This window comes from Drosophila kikkawai, chromosome X (genome assembly GCF_030179895.1).
Source record: "Drosophila kikkawai strain 14028-0561.14 chromosome X, DkikHiC1v2, whole genome shotgun sequence".
Taxonomy (NCBI): Eukaryota; Metazoa; Arthropoda; class Insecta; order Diptera; family Drosophilidae; genus Drosophila; species Drosophila kikkawai.
In genome coordinates, this window is record NC_091733.1 from 21,682,392 (window position 1) to 21,702,241 (window position 19,850).

The 19,850-nt window shown below is 41.1% G+C and overlaps 2 protein-coding genes across 3 annotated transcripts; both read right to left on the minus strand.

Annotated features, from left to right (window-relative positions):
* Positions 1-4,452: 4,452 nt before the first annotated feature.
* LOC108079932 (ileal sodium/bile acid cotransporter) lies at positions 4,453-6,052 on the minus strand. Its single transcript, XM_017174466.3, has 2 exons — positions 4,916-6,052; positions 4,453-4,856 (listed from the first exon to the last, which is right to left on the minus strand). Exons 1-2 carry the CDS (start codon positions 5,945-5,947, stop codon positions 4,497-4,499), a joined length of 1,392 nt encoding a protein of 463 aa, XP_017029955.2. The 5' UTR covers positions 5,948-6,052; the 3' UTR covers positions 4,453-4,496.
* Positions 6,053-7,226: 1,174 nt separating this feature from the next.
* Arp2 (Actin-related protein 2) lies at positions 7,227-17,223 on the minus strand. 2 transcript variants are annotated; one of them, XM_017182745.3, is made up of 8 exons: positions 17,043-17,223; positions 16,614-16,798; positions 15,605-15,715; positions 14,617-14,631; positions 13,427-13,642; positions 13,152-13,361; positions 12,657-13,085; positions 7,227-12,599 (listed from the first exon to the last, which is right to left on the minus strand). In XM_017182745.3, the coding sequence occupies exons 2-8, from the start codon at positions 16,659-16,661 to the stop codon at positions 12,429-12,431; spliced, it is 1,200 nt and encodes a 399-aa protein (XP_017038234.1). In that variant the 5' UTR covers positions 16,662-16,798; positions 17,043-17,223; the 3' UTR covers positions 7,227-12,428. The 2 variants fall into 2 exon arrangements, with proteins under 2 accessions (XP_017038234.1, XP_041630674.1); XM_041774740.2 differs by lacking the exon at positions 14,617-14,631 and having other exon boundaries at positions 17,043-17,222.
* Positions 17,224-19,850: the final 2,627 nt, after the last annotated feature.

The following is a 19,850-nucleotide window of genomic DNA, read 5'->3' on the forward strand; positions in this document are numbered from 1 at the left end:
TGTTGTTTTTGTTATACTTGCTGGGGTAAAATGTAAAAAGGCGCACATTTCATGAATGAACAATGACGACATTTTGACAGGGGCAACGTTTACCTTACCCAACCCAGCTCAACGCATCCCGCAGGAGCCACCTCCAAACCATTCCTTGAACATAATAATAATGCATATTTATTTAAATATATAAATACATACATATATCTACATACATTTGTATATAATGAAATGAGGCAAAAAGGCGAGGGGCAGTGCAGCTATGTATGTATATCTGTCGTCCATCACCTTGTCAAGTGAGACTAAATTTCCTGTTTCCTTGTACGTAAATTCATATACACACCGAAACACCCACAAACACACACTTGAGTTGTGTATACATATACCCTTCAATACACTCTTTTATCTACCACAATTTCCATTTCAATAATCATTTTAAAATTATTAACAAAAAGCCCCAAAACATGGCATGCATTTTAAGCACTAATTCATGGAGTTTCAAACAAAATAAATATATAGTAAGTATAGTAAATATACTGTATATAATTACTAAACTTTCAACAATTTAAAGCGTAGAAAGAACCTGAAGAGAAAACCGCAGTAACTAAGCCAAAACCGAGCTGTTATCCTGCAGTATGAACATGCACCGGACACGGAGCACACTCTGCTTCCTTGATCTCTCAAATATCTCCGGCTGGACGAAAAAGGAAATTGAATATTTGATTTAATCGCTCTCGGTTATGGCAAACATATTTTCCACTTGCACTTTCCACGACACGCACTCGGTTGTTATCCTAAAGGTTTAAGGTTGGTCGCCGCCACCTCTATAAATGCCAGAGCAAGTGCAGCACAGCTGGGACCCCCCTCAAACCTTAGACACTAGGATAACCTTGCATTATTCACAGCAGCAGCAGGAGAAGTCCAAGTCTAAGTTCATCACTTTCAGGCTATCCGATCAAGTCCCTCTGAAGTGCCCCTTACAAAAGTCACCGAAACTAATCAAGGATCCTGTTGGCTCCTAATGGGCTTTTAGTAAGGCAAGCTTTAACTGTAGCAAAAGGTATCTTTGGAGGTCTACTTTTTTTTTTTTGGTGAGAGAATATCGACGAAAGGCACGGGTACCAGGGCTAATTATGCCATTGCCAGCGCCATCTCCAGCGCCATAATTACGCATAATATTTAAGGACACGTGCTGGGGATATAATTGACTTGAATTTTGCCGCGTTTTTTTACCTCACCTGTGTGTGTGTTTTTTTTTTTTATCCAGAGCAGGTAGCTGGCAAGTGAATTTCCTGGCAGATTTTTCAGCGCCTCGAAATGGAGACAGGAAATGAAGAGAGAGAGTGAGAGAGAGAGCACAGCAAGAAGCGATTTGCCAGCACACACACACCGCCCTCTTCCTGTCACTTGCCTAAACCCCCCCCCCCCCCCCCCCCCCCCCCCCCTCTACACCACTTTAACCCACTGCTCTTTTGCATTGCATTTGCAGTTGGTTTGTTGCTGTGGCAACCGTCAACTGAAAACGTCGACGACGAGCGTTAAAATGTGCGCCAAGCACGCGATTAAAGCAGGTTAAGGGGATAGGCAATGGGCAACGAGAGGGTTAAGGGTGGCGGGTGTGCTTGTGCTTGTGTTTGTGTGTGTGTGTGTTTTAGCCAGGAAATAGGCAGAAATCATCCAAATGCCACGAAACGAAACCAAAATGCTTTGCTTTGCCAGCCACTCTCACTTCTCCCACTTAACCCCCCTTTGGTCCCCCCCATCAACCACCCACCCCCACCACTTAAACCTCTTGTTGCTATTAGTCTGGGGCCCGGTGCAGTTGCACTGCCAATGGCCCAAAAAAGAAAAAACAAAAGAGAAACAGAAACAGAAGAGGGGGGAAAATTGAAAAAAGGCCCAGCTGGAAATGAAATTGCCTCATCGGAAAAGAACTGCTGCAACTCCGTTTCAAAGTTGTCTTGGCACGGCCCAAAAATGGAGCACGATAGGTGCACTGACAGAAATTTAAGTTGAATATAAATTTAACTAAAAAATTGCAGTTATTTTCCCTTTTAGAAGAAACTCTTTGAGGGCTTAAGGATATGCTTACTTGGAAATTAAAAATAATGTTCAAAAAACCCATTCAAATTATAGGTATTCATCGAATTCTAGTCTATTTCCAGACATATCCCATCAGTAAGCGTTCTACAAATCCAGTTGAGAATTCAATGGGTTTTCAAACTATTTTTATTATTATTTTTAATAGATTTTATGTTATTTGTCTTCTTAAAAAGTTTAAAACTTATAAATTAGTGTGCTACTCACATCATTTGTGACTTGAAACTACAGTTAAATTATCTATAAGATTTTCTTAATTTTACAATTTCATTTTTAAAAAACTTTTAAACATCGGTTTTCAATTTCAAAGACCAAATTTCATGCGCCGTGTATGCCTGCTGCATTGTTCCTTTCGGGGTTAACTGCAATGCGCAGCAGCAGGCCCGAGAACGGTCATTGGAATCGCATATTATGCTGCACGGGATGGCCACGGATCGGGAATGGGCTGGGGCATGGGAATGGGTATGGGTATGGATATGGGGAACCACTAACTGCAGACTGCAGACTACCGACTGGGTGATCTCTAGCTCCCCAAGCGATGGGTCCCATTTGAGGCTAATGAAATATCTCGAAAGTTTATGATGAGTTGCTCCAAGTGTGCGACGAAAGTGGGCCTGGGAATCGGGGGGGGGGGGGGAGTAATCAAAGCCAGCCAACAAGGAGCAAACGAATTCAATCAATGGCCAAACAGCCAAATTGCTGGCGGGCATTGAGACGAACGTGTTTTCGAACAATATCAGCACATTGAGAGCATTAACTAGGGCTGCAAAAACATCGATAAATATCGATTCAAAAGGATGCGACAAAACTGTAAAGGGTTATCATATCAAAATATCGGTAAATATCGATTTAAAGGATGCGAATATTTGAGGTAATTTTCCAATTACAATATAATCAGTGATCAGCGTTTAATATAATCAGTGAATAAATAATATAAATTTAATCAGCTAAAATTAAAAGCATTCTTCAACCATAATAGTACCCATATTTCAGTTAAGGTTAAGTTATTAAAATAAAATAATACAAGTATATATTTCTCATAAAGAGTGTCCTCGATTTTTGGGTTTTTGCTAATGCACTTAAATGAAATATTAATCACAAATATGGATAGTTAACTTGTCGTTAAATTACCGAGTTGGGGGAAGAAGGGCTCGTTCACGTTATGTCATTTGCCACCTTTGAAAAGTGTATATTTATAACCGAAACACACACAAACACACACACACACATTGTCAGGCAGGGGCTGGCGCTAACGAGGTCGACGGAGGGGGTCATCCGGGAGATTCCAGGCTTCGGTGTTTTTCAGAAGGGCGCCTTTGCTTCGAGCGATGTGTGCGGATGGTAACGGTAATGCGTTCCAAGCGAGAACCGTTAGTTGACCACGCAAACACACACACACACACACAGGTAGCACTTATTTTTAAGCAAGCATTGATAGCAGTGGCTTCTTTAAAGCGGGGGTGGGTTTGTTAACTAAAGAAAATATAAATACAAACTAAACTTGAGAGAAAAATTAAAAAAGAGAAACTGCTAAAACAAGGTCTGAAAGTCAGAAAAATACTTGCTAAAAGAGTGTGGAAAATTAGAAAATTGTTTTATTTCAAAACCATGTAAAGTGTACCCCCGAAGGATGTAAAAGGATGCGCGCCCTTTTGCTTCAAAGCACGTGCACACACACTACATACTATAAGCGGTGTGCGTGTGTGTCGTAATTGGCAGCCTGCATCGCACCGAACTGATGACATCATGCGCCACCAGCGTGTGTGTGTGTGTGTGTGAGTGTGCCGGCCAATGCTCCAAATTGCCAGGACATACGCAATGGCCAGCCAGCCAGCCAGCACAGCGCCAACGTTGACATATAATTTTTTTTACTTTTTTTTTTAGAGCCTTCCTTTCGCTGGCTGAAAACCAAATTTGCATGCAAACACACACAATCCAAGCACCCTCCCCCTCTCCCACACACACACACAACTCGCGCAGGCACATTAGAAACACATTATTAACTGCGGTTTTTGAATTTGCCGCGCTTTCCCCAGGGCCAGTGATGCCCAGCTTAGCAGTGACAGTGATGCCCAAACTGACACAGCGGAAGTCCGCTTGGGCGCACTTTTTCCAGAGAAAATAAAACAGAAAACACTAATTATTTCATATTTTACTTTGTTTACTTATTAAAAAACTAAATTAGTGTTTAATTAATTAAATTAAATAGTTAGAAACACATTATTAACTGCTGTTTATGAATCCCAGTGACAGTGATGCCCAAACTGACAAAGCGGAAGTCCGCTTGGGCGCCCTTTTTCCAGCAAACAATACTTATTTTACATATTTAACTTTATTAAAAAACTTAATTAATATTTAATAAATTAAATTAAATAATTCGCCAAGTTGTAAGACTAGGAAACGCCTCAGGACTGCTGCTGGTAGACGGCGGTACTCTCGCTCTCCTGGTCCGCCATCAGTTGCTTGTGATCAAAGCCATCCTCATCCTGTCGCTTATTCCGGCCCAGGCAACGACGCACCCCATAGAACCCGATGACCAGCAGCAGGGAGAACAGCGAGGAGGCAATGGGCACCACAAGCACAAGATCCAGCTGTGGCTGCTCCAGCTGGCTGGACTGCAGCAGGACAATGGGCATGGTCATGTTAAGGACAATGGTCTCAATGGCCAGGGTGAGGGCATCGGTCCCAGTGCGGCAGAGGATCTTTGACAGAAGGTAAGTGGCCAGGTAGCCAGCCAGGGGCAGGCACAAGGCAGCCACCAGAACCTGGAAAAGGGTGTTTTTTTTTTAAATATAAAATAAATATAAAAGTTGGATACACCCACCTGCCAGGTAAACTCCAGAAAGACGAACCAGTTCAGGCCCACCGTCAGACCCACCAGACACAGACTGAGCACCACCGACAGCGGCTTCAGGAAGCGGAAGATGAGTCGCGTTGTCTTGGGCACGCACAGGCGCAGCATTATGCCAATGGCCAGGCAGGCCACCAAAGCAGCCGCTCCGCCGGATAGTTCACCGAATGGCACCGCCAGCTCATCATCCTCGTAGAGCAGCCTCCCCAGCACCAGGATCCACAGGGGCAGGAAGGCCAATGCCAGCAGACTGTTGATGGTGGTGGTGGCCACCGATAGGTTCACATTACCCTTGAGGAATACCGTGCAGATGTTGGCCAGACCGCCGCTCGGCGCCAGAGCCGAGTAGAAGAGCGCCAGCTGCAGTGGCCACTGGCCGGGCCACAGAGCACGGCCCAGGCCGAATCCCAGAGCGGGCATTATGGCATAACGGCTGACCACACCGACCACTGGCCCAACAGGCCGGCAGACAATCCCGGCCAGCCGATGCAGATCCAGCACGGTGCCCAGATTGAGGAACATAAGCAGGGCCAAGGCTGCAGACACGTATGTGGTAACGCGCTCGTCTACCACGCGAGATCGGAGGACCGCCAGGGGCAGGGGACTCGGATAGGACTCTTTAACATCAGCAGCCAACGCCAGATCCACCAGCAGGACGCTGTACCCAAAGCGTACGCCTCTCACCTCCACCGGACCCTGCCAGCTGCCCGAGGCATCGAACTCCTCCTTCCTCACGGTGACCAAAGACGCGGCTTTCGCCTCGTCCTTTGAGTACACATAAAAAGTATAGTCAGTGCTTGGATCCACCAGCCTAACATTGGTTATGTGCAACGTTAGCTGATGGCTTTCGCCCTCCGACAGTCGCAGCTCCGTCTGGCCCCCGAAGTCCACCAGCCAATTGCCAGCCAAGTCGCCGTAATCACCCCTAACTCCGGCTAGGAGGAGTCCAGATCCCAGGATCAGGATCAGTAGCTGCCGTGCGGGGTTCTGTTTCGTGTGGCCCATGCTGCGTGGCGTTGTTTCACCAACTAAACCTGGGCCTGGGGCACTCCAGCAACACCACCGGGAGAAAACAAAACACACAAAGGCCTTATCTAGCCATCTAGAGCAGACGGTCCGGTTCGGATTCCTCTTATCAGGCGGCGGCCTCAGGTGCGCAGCGGTGGCGATCCAATGGCAGGAAGGGCACTTGGTAGCGGCTCGTAAATCAGGTTGAATTTGTGAATGTAATTGGGTCTTTGTGGAGATACTCATGGATTCATTCCGTAGAGTTTCCAGAGATAAGCAATTAATAATAAACTGCTTCTTCAAAAAGAAAGGAAAAAGATATTTAAAACCCTGATGAGATTTTACAACGTAAACAAAAAAAGAAGCTAATTTAGGGAAGCCGCAGTTTGAATACACTTGCTATTTGTAATTTAATCGAAAATCGATTCAAAACTAAGCAAAAAATGTATGAAATTCCATTTCGGAAAGCTTTTATCTGCTAATAAATTCATTTATAAAATTTCATACTAAATTTACAATTAAAAAAAAGTATAAATATATATTCTAATAAAAAATAAATAAATGGTGCAGTTTTAGGGAAAGTTAATAACTGTTTTTTAAGGTTAATAAATCAGCATTCTTAATTTAACTTAAAAATTTATCTATAAATAATATATACTTTTTGGGAAAATCCAATTTTAAAAAATCTACAACCAAGAATAAATTAAATGAAATTCGGAATGCTGTTCCAAGTTAGGTTTTATAAGGTTAATAAATCTGCATATTGGTCAAGAATATATATGGTTTTTAGGGTCAAAAAAAAGCATTATTCACTGCTTTGCAAGATTCTGATGGAAATTATAATACCCTGCAAAGGTATAAAAGTAAAAAACTTGCGCTGATTTAAAGTTTCATTAAAACAATAATCCTTAACTATAAAAACAAGAATTAAACTCCTTATTTAAACTATAAAGTATCCAAATAACTAAAAACATAGTAGAAAATCTCTATGCGACCTTGGATTATGCTCAAGACCATCGGCACACGCCTTTCATCTGCATAATCCACTCCCCCCTCATGACTCAAGGGTTTTTTCACCTTTGTCGTATCTTTCGATTGGCTTTGTTTGCTGCTTGACCGAGGCTGAATTGCATTCTATATATAATATATTTTGCACTTGAACTCGGCATTAAACAATTCGAATCGAGAATCGAAAGGTGTTTTAATCAGCAGAACACGAATGAGAGCATTTCCATTGTTATTATTATTTTGTGCCAGAAGCCCAGTCATAAAACCGTTTAGATTGCATTTGTTTTTTATTTGTATTTGTTTTGGTTTTTGTTTTTCGTTTTTATTATTGTGATTCTTGTGTTCTGTTTTTAGTTGGTTAAAAAAAACCAAGTCTACTTTAGTACACATCATACATAATAAATGTTGAATGCATTCACTTTATATATAATTGGCATACCACACTAGTTATACATAGAATTACATATATATATATATACCTATATATGTGTTTGTATATATATGTCGGAGATTACTTTGAAATGTCAGATGTAATTACTATTTATAAGACTCTAAGTGTTTCGAATATAGAAATAAATGAAGAGTAAAATAAGTAACGAGAGAAAAGGAAGAGAACTTATTAAGAAAGAGCGTGGTGGGGATGAAAGAGAGTATTCCCTACCGAGTGTGGCGCAATGACGAGTAGAGAAGGACGAGGAAAGTAGAGAAAGGGAAAAGTGCAAGTCAGTTCCAGCGAGACTGTCAGGGAAAGCGGACGGACTACTCAGTCATTGCGACTCACTGCGCTTAGTACAAATTTAAGGAAACGACCATGGCTGACAATATTGACCCCCCATCCCCGACATCAGAAGTGGGATCACCACCCCTACAAGACAACCCGGATAATGGCTGGCGCACACTTCTGGAAGCGCAAAGCAAAGTGATTGCAGAACTTTTGAAAGCTGCACAGTCCACGTCGACGCCTGGCACACGTGCCGTTTCTGCAGTGCTACCATCTTTCGACCCTGAAGCTGCCGACGCAGACGCAGCAGCATGGTGCAAAACGGCGAACATGATTTTATCTGAACATCGCTTCACGGTAGCGCATCGCAGTGGCTGTCGCAAATTTGCTACCCTGGGATGAGCTGGACACAGTTCAAGGAATTGTTCATGGAACGCTACGAAGGCAACGAGACGCCTGCAGCATTGTTGCTAGACATGTTGAAGGGACGCCCAAATCCTGAAGAATGCCTCTCCGTGTACTCCAGCCGGTTGGTTACATCACTCTTGACCAAGTGGAAAGGAATGACGCACGAAGAAATTGCTGTATCGTTGGTCCTGGCTCATACATCCCAAATTGATTCCAGACTGCAGAGATTAGTGTTTACAACAAATCTAAAAACACGTGCGGAGCTGCAACAACAACTGAAAGCTCATACGTTCGCAAAACAATCTGAATACTCTGGAATGGAGCAAGGCCCGGAAAAGAAGAGGTTCAAGACGCAAACGCCGATAAAATGCCATAGTTGTGGAAAACTTGGACACAAAGCAATGGAGTGCCGCAAGAGAAAAGCAGAGGAAAGAAATGAGACGAGAACAGCCCTTAGCAACAGCAGACAAGCCGTGAGATGTTATAGGTGTGGCAACATTGGTCATATTGCATCAGTGTGTACTAAGGGGACAGCAACAGCGAATATAAACATCGAGAAGAGAGTGGACATGTGTGCGGTACTTCAGCCTAAGGGAACTGCAATACAATCTGGTGAGCGGTTTCCATTTTTCTTCGATTCGGGTTCCGAATGCTCGTTGGTGAAAGAAAGCATCAGCGAGAACCTTGCCGGAAAGAGATGCCATAATCTGGTAGTGTTGAGAGGCATAGGTGACAATGTTGTCAAAAGCTATAAGCAAATTCTGTCCACCGTACAAATTTCAGGATTTAAATTTGAATTGTTGTTTCACGTAGTTGATGAAAATTGCCTTAAATATGACATGATAATTGGACAAGATATTTTTCAACGTGGGTTTGGAGTTATTTTAGAAAGTAACAAATTCGATATTTATAGAACTCAAACTGTAAATAAATAAAACATAAATGAAACGGTTCAGAGACGATGTATCGCTTTAGTAAGAACGAGAAGCAAATAGTAAGGGAGAAAATTCAGCAAATGTTGGAAGCAAAATTAATAAGTCCTAGTTGTTCTCCTTTCGCTAGCCCAATGTTAATGGTTAAAAAAAAAAAATAAATAAATAAATGGATGGTAGTGATAGATTGTGCATTGATTATAAAGAACTACACACAAATACAGTATCTGATAGATATCCCTTGCCATTGATTTCAGATTCGATAGAAAGAACTGTGTTTGTGACCACGGAGGGTCAATATGTATCTTTAGCAGTGCAGCTTGAACTGAAGAATGCGTCTCCTATATTTATGATGAAATTGTTAAAGCATTTGGAGTTTAGCATAATTGTTTGCGATGGTTTGCATGGATGACGTGTTGGTCATGGCAGACTCGGAAGATTAGGCTTCCCGAGGACTGAAAATTGTATTATATGTTGACTGTACCAGGGTTTTCATTTAACGTTGTCAAATGTGGGTTTCTCGAACCTACTACGCAGTGTCTGGGCTATGAGGTGCGCGGTAGAGAAATCAGACCCAATTCCTAGAAAGTTCTTACGTTAAAAATTCGTCCTTTCAATCGGTGTAATTAGGCGTAAGACCATTTATTGAATTGGCGTCTTATTTTTAAAAATTTGTGTCTCGATTTTCTCAAATTGGGAAACCGATTCTTTAACTTCAAGTACCTTGACTGACTTCAGGATTTATTGATATAGTTTATAAACAACTAAAGATAATTGAAATTAAATTGAGTTACAAAGAGGGGTTTTAAAAAAAATACAGAGAGGTGTGAGGTGGTGTTGTCTGCCAGTAGTGTCCCTTAAATTTTGTTGGTTGATTATTAATCAAAGTTATAAATTCGTTATGTATTTGGGTTGAAAAAAAATAGACTCAGTAAGATTTATCAATGTTGTTGGAAATGAGTTGTTGTATAATGTGTAAAGCTCTAAAGTAGTCATCTGGCTGGATACCAGGACATCAGAGGTAATGGCAAGATGCTCTTCGCAGGGTGCAACTTGCGGCGAACTGCACAGTTAGTAGTGCAACCAATGCAAGCCCTTACGAGATGCCAATTGGACCCATCCTCTGGGCTTGATACCACCACTTGACACAGAGAAAAGTATAGACAAAGAAAAGTTTAAAGTTGTGTTATGCTGAGCTGTCGGTAAAATGGTGCAAAAGGAAGAGCACTAAGATTGAAGGCAAGATCAATTTAAAATGGAAGAGCTGTTAAGAATGAGAAAGGAAAGAAAGAAAAGGATAAAGGAATGAAGATGGAAAATTAAGATGAAGAACGGCACCAAACAGAGCTGGATCCGAAGAGGACCCTTTGTCATTATAGAAAAGCTTGATGGTGGCCGATATGTTTTGAGATATTTGTCGAGTAAGCGAAATTTTAAGTAGTTGCCTGCGATGCCTGTTGAGGTTGATGCAGATGAATGCGAGAGATCGCCGACTGAGGCACTCGTAGGTACCATAAAATCAAAGCAAGACATCTGTATTTTAAGATGGTTGAGGTGGTGCCATACACAGGGACTACATTTGAATGATTGTGTGAAGCGTCGCTAAGGTGCGGCAAGAGTCCGGTACTGTGGTATGTGTGTGTGGTAGCCAGACGATTGAACTTGAGCAGAAGAGAGCGTGTACTCTAATTGATGTGTTAAGGAATAGCCTGCTAAGTTAATGTCTGATGGATATCCAAACTGTTGGGTTTGTGCGGAAGAGAGAATGTACTCTATGGTCGTGAAAGATTATCCCGCCTAACTAACATTTGAAGACACTGGAAGTGTAAGCGAGAGATCGCCGATTGAGGCACTCGTTGGTGGAATATAAGGCTATGAGGGTCCAGAGAGACCGTGACGCAAAAGGTGCGTGTGAGCGTTGCAAAGTGTGCAGCAAGAGCCTGGCAAGAGTTTGGTACAGTGGTAGCCAGACGATTGAACTTGAGCAGAAGAGAGCGTGTACTCTAAACGGTGTGTTAAGGAATATCCTGTTAAGTTAATGTCTGATGGAATGCAAAATTGATATCCAAACTGTTGGGTTTGTGCGGAAGAGAGCGTGTACTCTATGGTCGTGAAAGATTATCCCGCCAAACCAACGTTTGAAGACACTAGAAGTGTAAGATGATTGGTTTTGAAGAGTTACTTAGAGCAGTTATGACTATGGTAAAGATATAGCAATGAAGTTTGAAGGCCAATTTTATGTAGCACTAAGCAACACGAGGTCGTGTTATAGTCAGGAAGGCCGTGTCGGAGATTACTTTGAAATGTCAGATGTAATTACTATTTATAAGACTCTAAGTGTTTCGAATATAGAAATAAATGAAGAGTAAAATAAGTAACGAGAGAAAAGGAAGAGAACTTATTAAGAAAGAGCGTGGTGGGGATGAAAGAGAGTATTCCCTACCGAGTGTGGCGCAATGACGAGTAGAGAAGGACGAGGAAAGTAGAGAAAGGGAAAAGTGCAAGTCAGTTCCAGCGAGACTGTCAGGGAAAGCGGACGGACTACTCAGTCATTGCGACTCACTGCGCTTAGTACAAATTTAAGGAAACGACCATGGCTGACAATATTGACCCCCCATCCCCGACATATATATAGTGTTGATATTGATAGTTTAGCATGTGCTGCCTCCGGCTTGCCCCAAAAAAACAACGATTTCATCATCATCATCATCAAAATTGCAACTAACTAGAAAAGGCAGGCTTGGGGGAAATGAATCAATTAAACTCGTATTATTTGGATTATTATTGTTGTGGAAAGCAAAGAGTCGGTTTAACCCTAAATGCGTTGACAAGTCAGTTAAATCAATTAATTTTCTCTCCCTCTCTCTCTCTCTCTCTCTTATTCTTTCTCGCTCTGTGCTGTGCAACTTTCATTATATATCTCGCTCCTTCTCTGATTCGAACGCGATTTATAATCGCCGCTGGCAGCAGACTTGGCCTAGTTAATACAATACTTTTAATGGGGGAATACTTTTGCTCGAAATGAAACATTTGCTTTTGTTTACAAAAATAGATATATATATATATCGGTAGCAAAAAACAATTTAGGGGAGGGGGGGGATTGACTTTTGTGGGAGCGTTTTAGACGTAATAATAATAAGCATAATAATTCAGGGTTTACACATTTTTCAGGCTGCAGTTTCTAAATCAATTTTACAATTCATTGTACCAAGGAACGCACTCGGGAATCGGATATCGGATATCGTATATCGGAAGACAAGCGGACCATACACAGGCACACAAAAACACACACAAAATTGGACAGACAGATAAATCTCACGCTAAACTGAAGGATTTGTAACTTAAAGAAACTAGCCGAAAACAAATTGCTACAATTGATCTCATCTCATCTCATCCTCTCCCGCCGTCCTTAGTGACTGATCTTGTGGAGTTTTTGCAATACTTTGAGGCCCTGTTCCTGGTACTCCTGCTTGGACATCCAAAAGCCATCGCGATCCTTTGTCACCTCGGCCAGAACAGCGCCGCCTATGAAGACCATATCCTTGCGTCGTGGCGGATCCTCGATGCGTATTTTGAATTTCTGTTTTCAAATTTAAATATCATCGAAAAAATATAAGAAAATATTTTACAAACGTACCGCCAGCTTTTCCGTATCGTTCTTGAGTACCCGCTCCAAGTACAGCTGCTTGATCTCCCGCTCCAGCCGACTGGGCAGACCCGGATACATGGTGGAGCCACCGGACAGGACAATGTGCTTGTATAGCTCCGGCCGTATATCAATGTCCGCCGCCTGGATGGTATTAAAGACGAGTTCCGCAATGCCTGGTCCCTCGACGTTAATTAAATGCGGTTGAAACAGTGCCTCCGGTGCCTCAAATCGTTCGCCACCGACCTTGATCACGCGACCATCGGGCAGTGTGTACGACTCGACCAGCACCGTTGTCTCCAAGGCCAAACGCTGCTCCATTTCAATGTCGTAGCCAATATAGCAGAGCTTCTCCTTCATGATGCGCACAGTTTCGAAGTCAGCGGAATGATTGAAGGCATAGCCACGGAGTAACAGTAACTGTTCAGGATAATTCAAAATATGAAAACCATATTTTGAAAGTTAAAAAACGAACCAAAAACGAACCTTAATCAAGTAGCGGGTGATATCGCGACCGGCAATGTCCAATCGCCGCGTCAGATGGGGCAGGGCAAACTCTTCGTAGACGGGACATATGTGCGTCACGCCATCGCCGGAGTCAACCACCACGCCCGAGATCAGACCCTGGGCATATAGCGTCAACACAGCCTGGATGGCAATGTACGTGGAGTCGAAGCCGTACTTCTCGAACATCACCTGAAATTATGGTGGATTAGTCTTGGTTCTTTGGTAGGTTATCATCCCAAACTCAAATCACTCACCTCAATCATTTTCTCGCGATTCTTTGTGGGATTCATTGGCGGCTCTGTCAGCAGGATCTTTGTGTTCGTCGGATCAATATCCATTTTCTTTGGCCCGAACGTATAGTCCCATACGTGGCACATGTCATCCCAGTTCCGGACCACGCCGTTCTCCATCGGATAGGAGACCTCCAGCAGCGACCGCAGCTGTGACGCCTCATCGCCGACCATCAGATCCTGTAAAGTCGTTGGTGGTGTTTCTTGGATTAGTGATTAAACGGAGGCTAGTTACCCTACCCCCAGGGATGGGATTGCCGACCGTTAGTCTATGGGTTACACGGTACATTCACAAAGAGGGACAAGAACAGCAACAACAAGTACACAAGGACTAAGCTGTATCTAGTAAGCCAGGCAACATTCAAGGCGCCACAGAGTTCCTAGCTCTGCTGGTGGGTAGTGGGGTTATAGGCATCACAAAGACAAACAGATCGTGCGAAACAAACTAAGGAGCAAGCAGAGGCAGGAGGCATGCAACTTAAGTCAATGAAACAAGTTATAAACAAATAATTAACAACAATAATAACAAGGGGTAGCCTTAAAAATATATATATATATACGTGTACATGTACAAAAAAACAACACAGGAGGTGTAAATGTAAATGTAAATGTAAAAAGGATCTTTAAAGTTGAATAACAAAAATTATATTCATGGAAATTTGTCCGGTTTTGCAACGCGCCTCAGATTGATCCGATTCGCTTGATATATTTAAGATTTACGATTTAAGATTTACGATTTAAGATTTATGATTTACACAAGTGAGTTTTCATGTGTATTCAGGTGAGTGTAAGTATTGTGGAATGGAAGCAACAAGATAGTCGGGCGGCGGAGCCACTAAAGAGTCGGGAGAAAACATATTATGTATTGCAATTCAAAGGCAAAAACACAACACTAGTGGAAAATGTGAAACATGTAACAGCTAATTGGGTTAATCCCAAGTGCTAGGAGTTACTCAAAGGATTTTTCAAGAAATATTTCATTTGATTTTGTGTTGTGTTGTGTTTGCGTTGTGTTGAATAATGTATAAATTTTTATTATTTAACCTTTAGCCGAATAGAGTTCGAGTTTGGTTTTGCTTGGTGATTAGATTCTTAGAGGTAGGTTTTTGGTTTTTTGTTTTATTTTTTTTTAAACTATAATAAACTTGACTTACATCGACATGTAAATCCTGCAAATATTTTCGTTTTCAACAAAAATTTATATGTAAAAAAAGAACAGAAAAATGTATAAGAATATATTGAAAAGAAACAGAAATATATATATTCAAAGGTGGTAAATATGTAGTATACGTATATTTCAGGTATCGTTCGTTGCTAACTATTCAAGATTTGTCTTTGCTTAATGGCGGTTCGATTTGTTGTTGTCTAAACGAAAGTAAACTAAAGGCAACTGCTAAGTAAGATCTATGTATAGATATATCTGATGTGAAGTTGATTCAATGCACTAGAAAAAAGCCAAGGAAGAGTGGTCCGGTCTCCATATTCCGAGTCCTTAATCAAACTCTAAGCCTAGGAGCCCACTCAACGGGGTGTTATTAGGTACATATATCCTTCGACCAGCCTTATACTATATAGTGTATATATATTATTATTATGGAAGAGAGCCACACACCGAGACCGAGACCAATATGGATGCAACTCAAGCAAAAATGCAATGGCTAGTGTTCCCATGATGTTGCGATAAAATCAAGACGGTAAATGGTAATGGTAAATTATATGAAATGCAAATGGGGAGCATACATCGAAATGAAATCATATATAGTAGTAAGATATGCCACACTAATATAGACAGAATAGAAAGGAGAGCAGAGAGCGGTTCGACTCAAAAAATCAGAAAAAGTATACAATATAGAATATGTGGGTGGTTTTTCTTGGTTGATTGGTTGATTGGTGGATATTGTGATCTTCTATGCTCTAAATATGTTGCTTTTGCCGTTCAACTAGTCATGGATAAGTTACATCGACAAATGATAACGATATATTGTATATATTGTATGTTTATTATTGATGAATGGCCGGCCTCTGTGCACAATTCGATTCGTGTGATGTGATTATGTTTATGTTTTGTATTTGAAATCTTCTCTCCTTGTCGCTGATTAATAATATGATCACTCTTGAATTGGCAAGTACGATGGATCATACCTTGACTTCGATGTCGCCGATTTTGTTTACCGCCCGTATGATGGGTCGTCCCACCATCGATGGAAAGATGAAGGTGGGAAAATTGCTGCCGGCATATCCGCACTTGACAAACTGTAATTGCAGATGAAAGAAATTTGAGTGAGTTAAATTGTAAATAAGAGATTTTATTTGCATATTAGGAGCAATATCATTTATTTTGTATCCTTTTTTATGAAGTTTAAACACCGATTTTGGTATAAAACCTTTGATCATAAATCAGAGTTAACCCTGATCTGATTTAATTATTTAAATATAATTATTTTTAAGAATTATTCAAGAATATTCAACAATTTCAAGAGATAACAGTGTGCAAAACAAAAATATAAATATTTTATGGGGCATTTAATTATGTTGTATTGAGGAATACTTGTATTAGTTAGTTAATTAAGACTGATCTCTCAAGGGTTAAATAAAGTCGTTTCAAAGTCTAAGAGTTAAGATCGATTTCTCAGTGTATTCAGTTCTTCGCCATTGCTGAACTGCTTTGGTTTATCGAACTCTTATCGAAGCCGGCGTAATCGCAAAACAAATTCTCGAGATAAGAACCTAATGTTGAAATATATGTATGTAGTTGCTCTTTTCGCTCTTTTTTGGCCGTGTGGCCCATGTGTGGGTGCGCGTGTCTGTGTGAGTATTCATAACTCTCGAATTGGTGAGTAATACGCGATCGTCGTCGTTACAATGACTAAAGCTGAGGAATCAGAAGAAGAAGAAGCAGCACCGACATAATTGCATTTGCTAGCGCTGCTTAACTAAGCGCAGCTCTCCAGCTCTCCCCCCCGCTGCGATTAGACGCAACGTCAACGCCCGCAAGCAGTGAGCAACCCACCGGCCCAAGCGCTGCTTAGCCTACAAGAAGAAAAGAAGAGCAGCAGCAGTAAACAACAACAAGAACTTGGCTCCCAAAATGTGTGTCACACAGTGGGCGTTGTTGTTTATCGGGGGAGGAGGTGATGGTGTTGTAACTTACCCCTGTGCCGTTATCACAGACGATGACATTGCGACCCTTGCTGTCCATGTTTTGAAGGATTTGAACTGGAGCTGGAGGAAACTGCTTCGCCCTGCTTCCACTTCCACTGATGACGCGACTTTTGGGGCCTTTGTGGATGTGTTGGTGTTGCTTTCGGTTGCGGCAAAGTGTTTTAGGCGCGACTCCTTGATAATACAAAAAAAAAAAATAAAGAGAGTGGTGTTGGAATGGAGTTTCGTGAGCGACGCGATCGCTGGCTGCTGCTGGCTCAGCCGTTCTTTTAATAAAAGCTTTTTCTGCTCCCCACTGCACTTAATCACACACTTTCCATGAACACACATACGCCGCTCCATTCATGCACACACACACACACACTAGCAGGCACGCGGGCGGGAGCGTTTGTTTTCCTCTCTCCGGGCCTCTGCTTACGTTTTTCCGATGCTCGGCCCGCTTCGTTTGTGGCTCCAAACCCTAATTAAACTAATTAATTATTATTGCCAAATGCTTTGTCGCCGGCGGCCCTGCAAGCACTTAAAATTTCGATTTTTCGGTAAAACACAAAACGACAGCGGCCCAAATGTTGTTGTATCAAAACAGTGTGGCCAGATGAAAATTAGGCTCTCCCCCTGAAAAATCTCGAAAAGTTGAAATTTCCCGCTAAAAATGCCCGCTAGGACATGAAAAAACTGACTATCGGAATGTCGATAAACAGGCTAAAAATCATCGTTGTTTCCATCGATGGTTTCCTTGTACGTTGTATATGAAAACCATCGATAAAAAAATAGCTCCCATCGATAAAAAAATAGCTACGCCGAGTTGCCGGACTTGTTTATTGTTTTGTAAACAAAGTGGCCGGAAAACGACGTCCGACTATTTGACCCCAAAAGAAACTGCATCTGGCCAAGATCCTAGCTCACCCACAAGCTGGAGACGATCGGCGAAATGTCCTGCAATCCCTCCTTTGGCGGAATTGGCAAGGGCCTCCTGATGCGATGTGTCCGGAGTGCACTACAAGGTACTCAACAGACGGCGGGAGCTGAACAGCACACCCAATAATATCCTAATCGAGGATGAGCAGGATTCTCCTGGCCAACGGTGATATTGTAACGTAAGCCATACTTTTCGATTAGAGCGGCTCGATAAAATTGAAGTTTGGCGGGAGATTTAAAACCTGCAATTGGCGTTGTCGCAATAAAACCAAGAAAGCCGCCATAAAATGGAAAGTTTGCTGCTGATTTATTTTATTCCGTTTATATAGTATGTATATGTATGTATAATTTAATAATATAATAAACGTTACTCATTTTGTTATCTTTATAATTGCTTTAAGAGGCGAAATGTCTTATATAAGTATATATATGCTGTCGTCTCGTCTCGTTTCCTTTTGATTCTGCTTGTTTCGGTTTGGTTTTGGATTTTGTTTTGGGTATGATCTGTTCTATGTTGAACGCCTGAATGCTTGTAAATGGATCCATAAGTTGGTATGGTCTTGATATATATATATATATATATATATATATATATTATCAAAATCTACACATCGTCCTTCGTCTAACTCTATGTCTTTCGCTCTATTAATATCTGTGTGTGTCTGCCGCGGAAGTTACTTTGCATTCAATATTATTGAAGGGGTTTGCTCGGGGGCTCTAAGCGAAATGGATCGATCGTTAGTTCATAATATAGACTTATTATTGCTCCTTTAGTATCATCGTTAGTTTTAGCTTGAGTTGCTTTTTGTTATTTTGGTGTTTTGCTGTTCGTTCTCTCCCATACAATACGTAATATATGCTTTTGACTGCTGCTGACTATTGTTTTGTGTTCTCTCAAATTCAAATTCAACTCGAGGGTATTCCCCTTTTTGTGTTTCACTCTGTAGCGCTAACTAAATATGCAATTGCTGCGGTATAACAGTTTCAACAATTTAACCATATAGAGAACAGAAACATCGAAACTTAAACTCTTTTTCTCTCTCTCTCTTGTTCAATTTAATAATTTAATAATTTTATATGTATGTATGTATGTATCTTTGTATGCATGTTGTTGTTGCTTGTGGTGGTTTGCTGATTAAAAAAACTATATATATATATATATATATATACTTCTCAATTAGTTAAGTAAATTGTTTACCACTCCCTCATTCTCATTTCCTTTCATTACAAAAGCTAAGTTCCGCTCCGCTTCTTGATTTGTTGTCCTTTAGCTACGATTTTTAAATAATCTTGGTATTGTTACGATACGTGCATAGATCACTAAGAACTAATTGTTTTGTTTTTCGTGTTTTTCTTTTTCCAATGTCAACTCTTTGTATATAATATATTCATATATATCTGTATAAATATTAAGAGTAAAGTTCAAGTTGCGCGGAGTCGAAGCAAAGTACAGCATAAATGTGGTGTTGGGTTTCGGTTCGGGTTCGGGGTCCAGGATCTAGTTCTTGAAGGATGAAGGCATTTCTTGCAGGCATGCGTGTGTGTCGAGTACATACAATATTTTGATTTTGCATATTGATATTGGAGAATCTGATCCATAGTGTGTGTGTGTGTGTGGAACAGGCGAAGGGGGGGGGAAATCGGTATTGGAATTGAGAAATTGATTGCCATCATTATCATTTTTTGAATTGATCTGAAACGCTGAAACTCTTCGTGTTTCCCTCGTGCTCGTTCCAAGCCTTACATTCAATACTTACTCTTAAATAAATCTCTCTCTTCGCTACTTAGCATTAAATTCTAAGCTTGTTTCATTTTCAAGTCTAGCTTTTGCTACCGTTACTTATACTTTTGTGTCTGTGTGTGTGTGTGTGTCTGTGTTACTTTCTCTCTCAACAAAAATCGTTTCATTCCATTTCGTTTCGATAAATGAATTAATCGCTTTAGTTCAATTTACACGCAGGGGGAATATATTATATACGTTATTAGGTAGTACATATATGGTAATTTATTAGTTAAATATTGGATTTGCTATTTAATTGCTAAACCTCTCGCTCCGTCTCTCTGTTTCTCCTCCAGTGTTGTGTTACTTGTTGTGTGGGCTCAAAATGCATTTACGGAAATCGATCGAATTCTTCAATTAATTAATTAGCTAGACTCGATCCTCGAACGATTATGATTTTCTCTTATTTAGTTTTTCATAGTTTTTGTTTTTTGAAGCCAAGCAACTGATAAAACTTTTCTACACATACTATGTGTGTGAGTTTTGTTAAAAAAAAAATAATAATAAAAATAACAACTAAAAAATAAA

Excerpts from the sequence above, each read along its gene's own strand:
- LOC108079932 (XM_017174466.3), bottom strand. The coding sequence starts at position 5,947 with ATGGGCCACACGAAACAGAACCCCGCACGGCAGCTACTGATCCTGATC. Across the intron at positions 4,857-4,915 it reads TTCTGGAGTTTACCTGGCAG|GTTCTGGTGGCTGCCTTGTG; the intron begins GTGGGTGTATCC and ends ACCCTTTTCCAG.
- Arp2 (XM_017182745.3), bottom strand. The coding sequence starts at position 16,661 with ATGGACAGCAAGGGTCGCAATGTCATCGTCTGTGATAACGGCACAGGG. Across the intron at positions 13,362-13,426 it reads ATCGCGAGAAAATGATTGAG|GTGATGTTCGAGAAGTACGG; the intron begins GTGAGTGATTTG and ends CCATAATTTCAG. Across the intron at positions 12,600-12,656 it reads ACGATACGGAAAAGCTGGCG|AAATTCAAAATACGCATCGA; the intron begins GTACGTTTGTAA and ends ATTTGAAAACAG.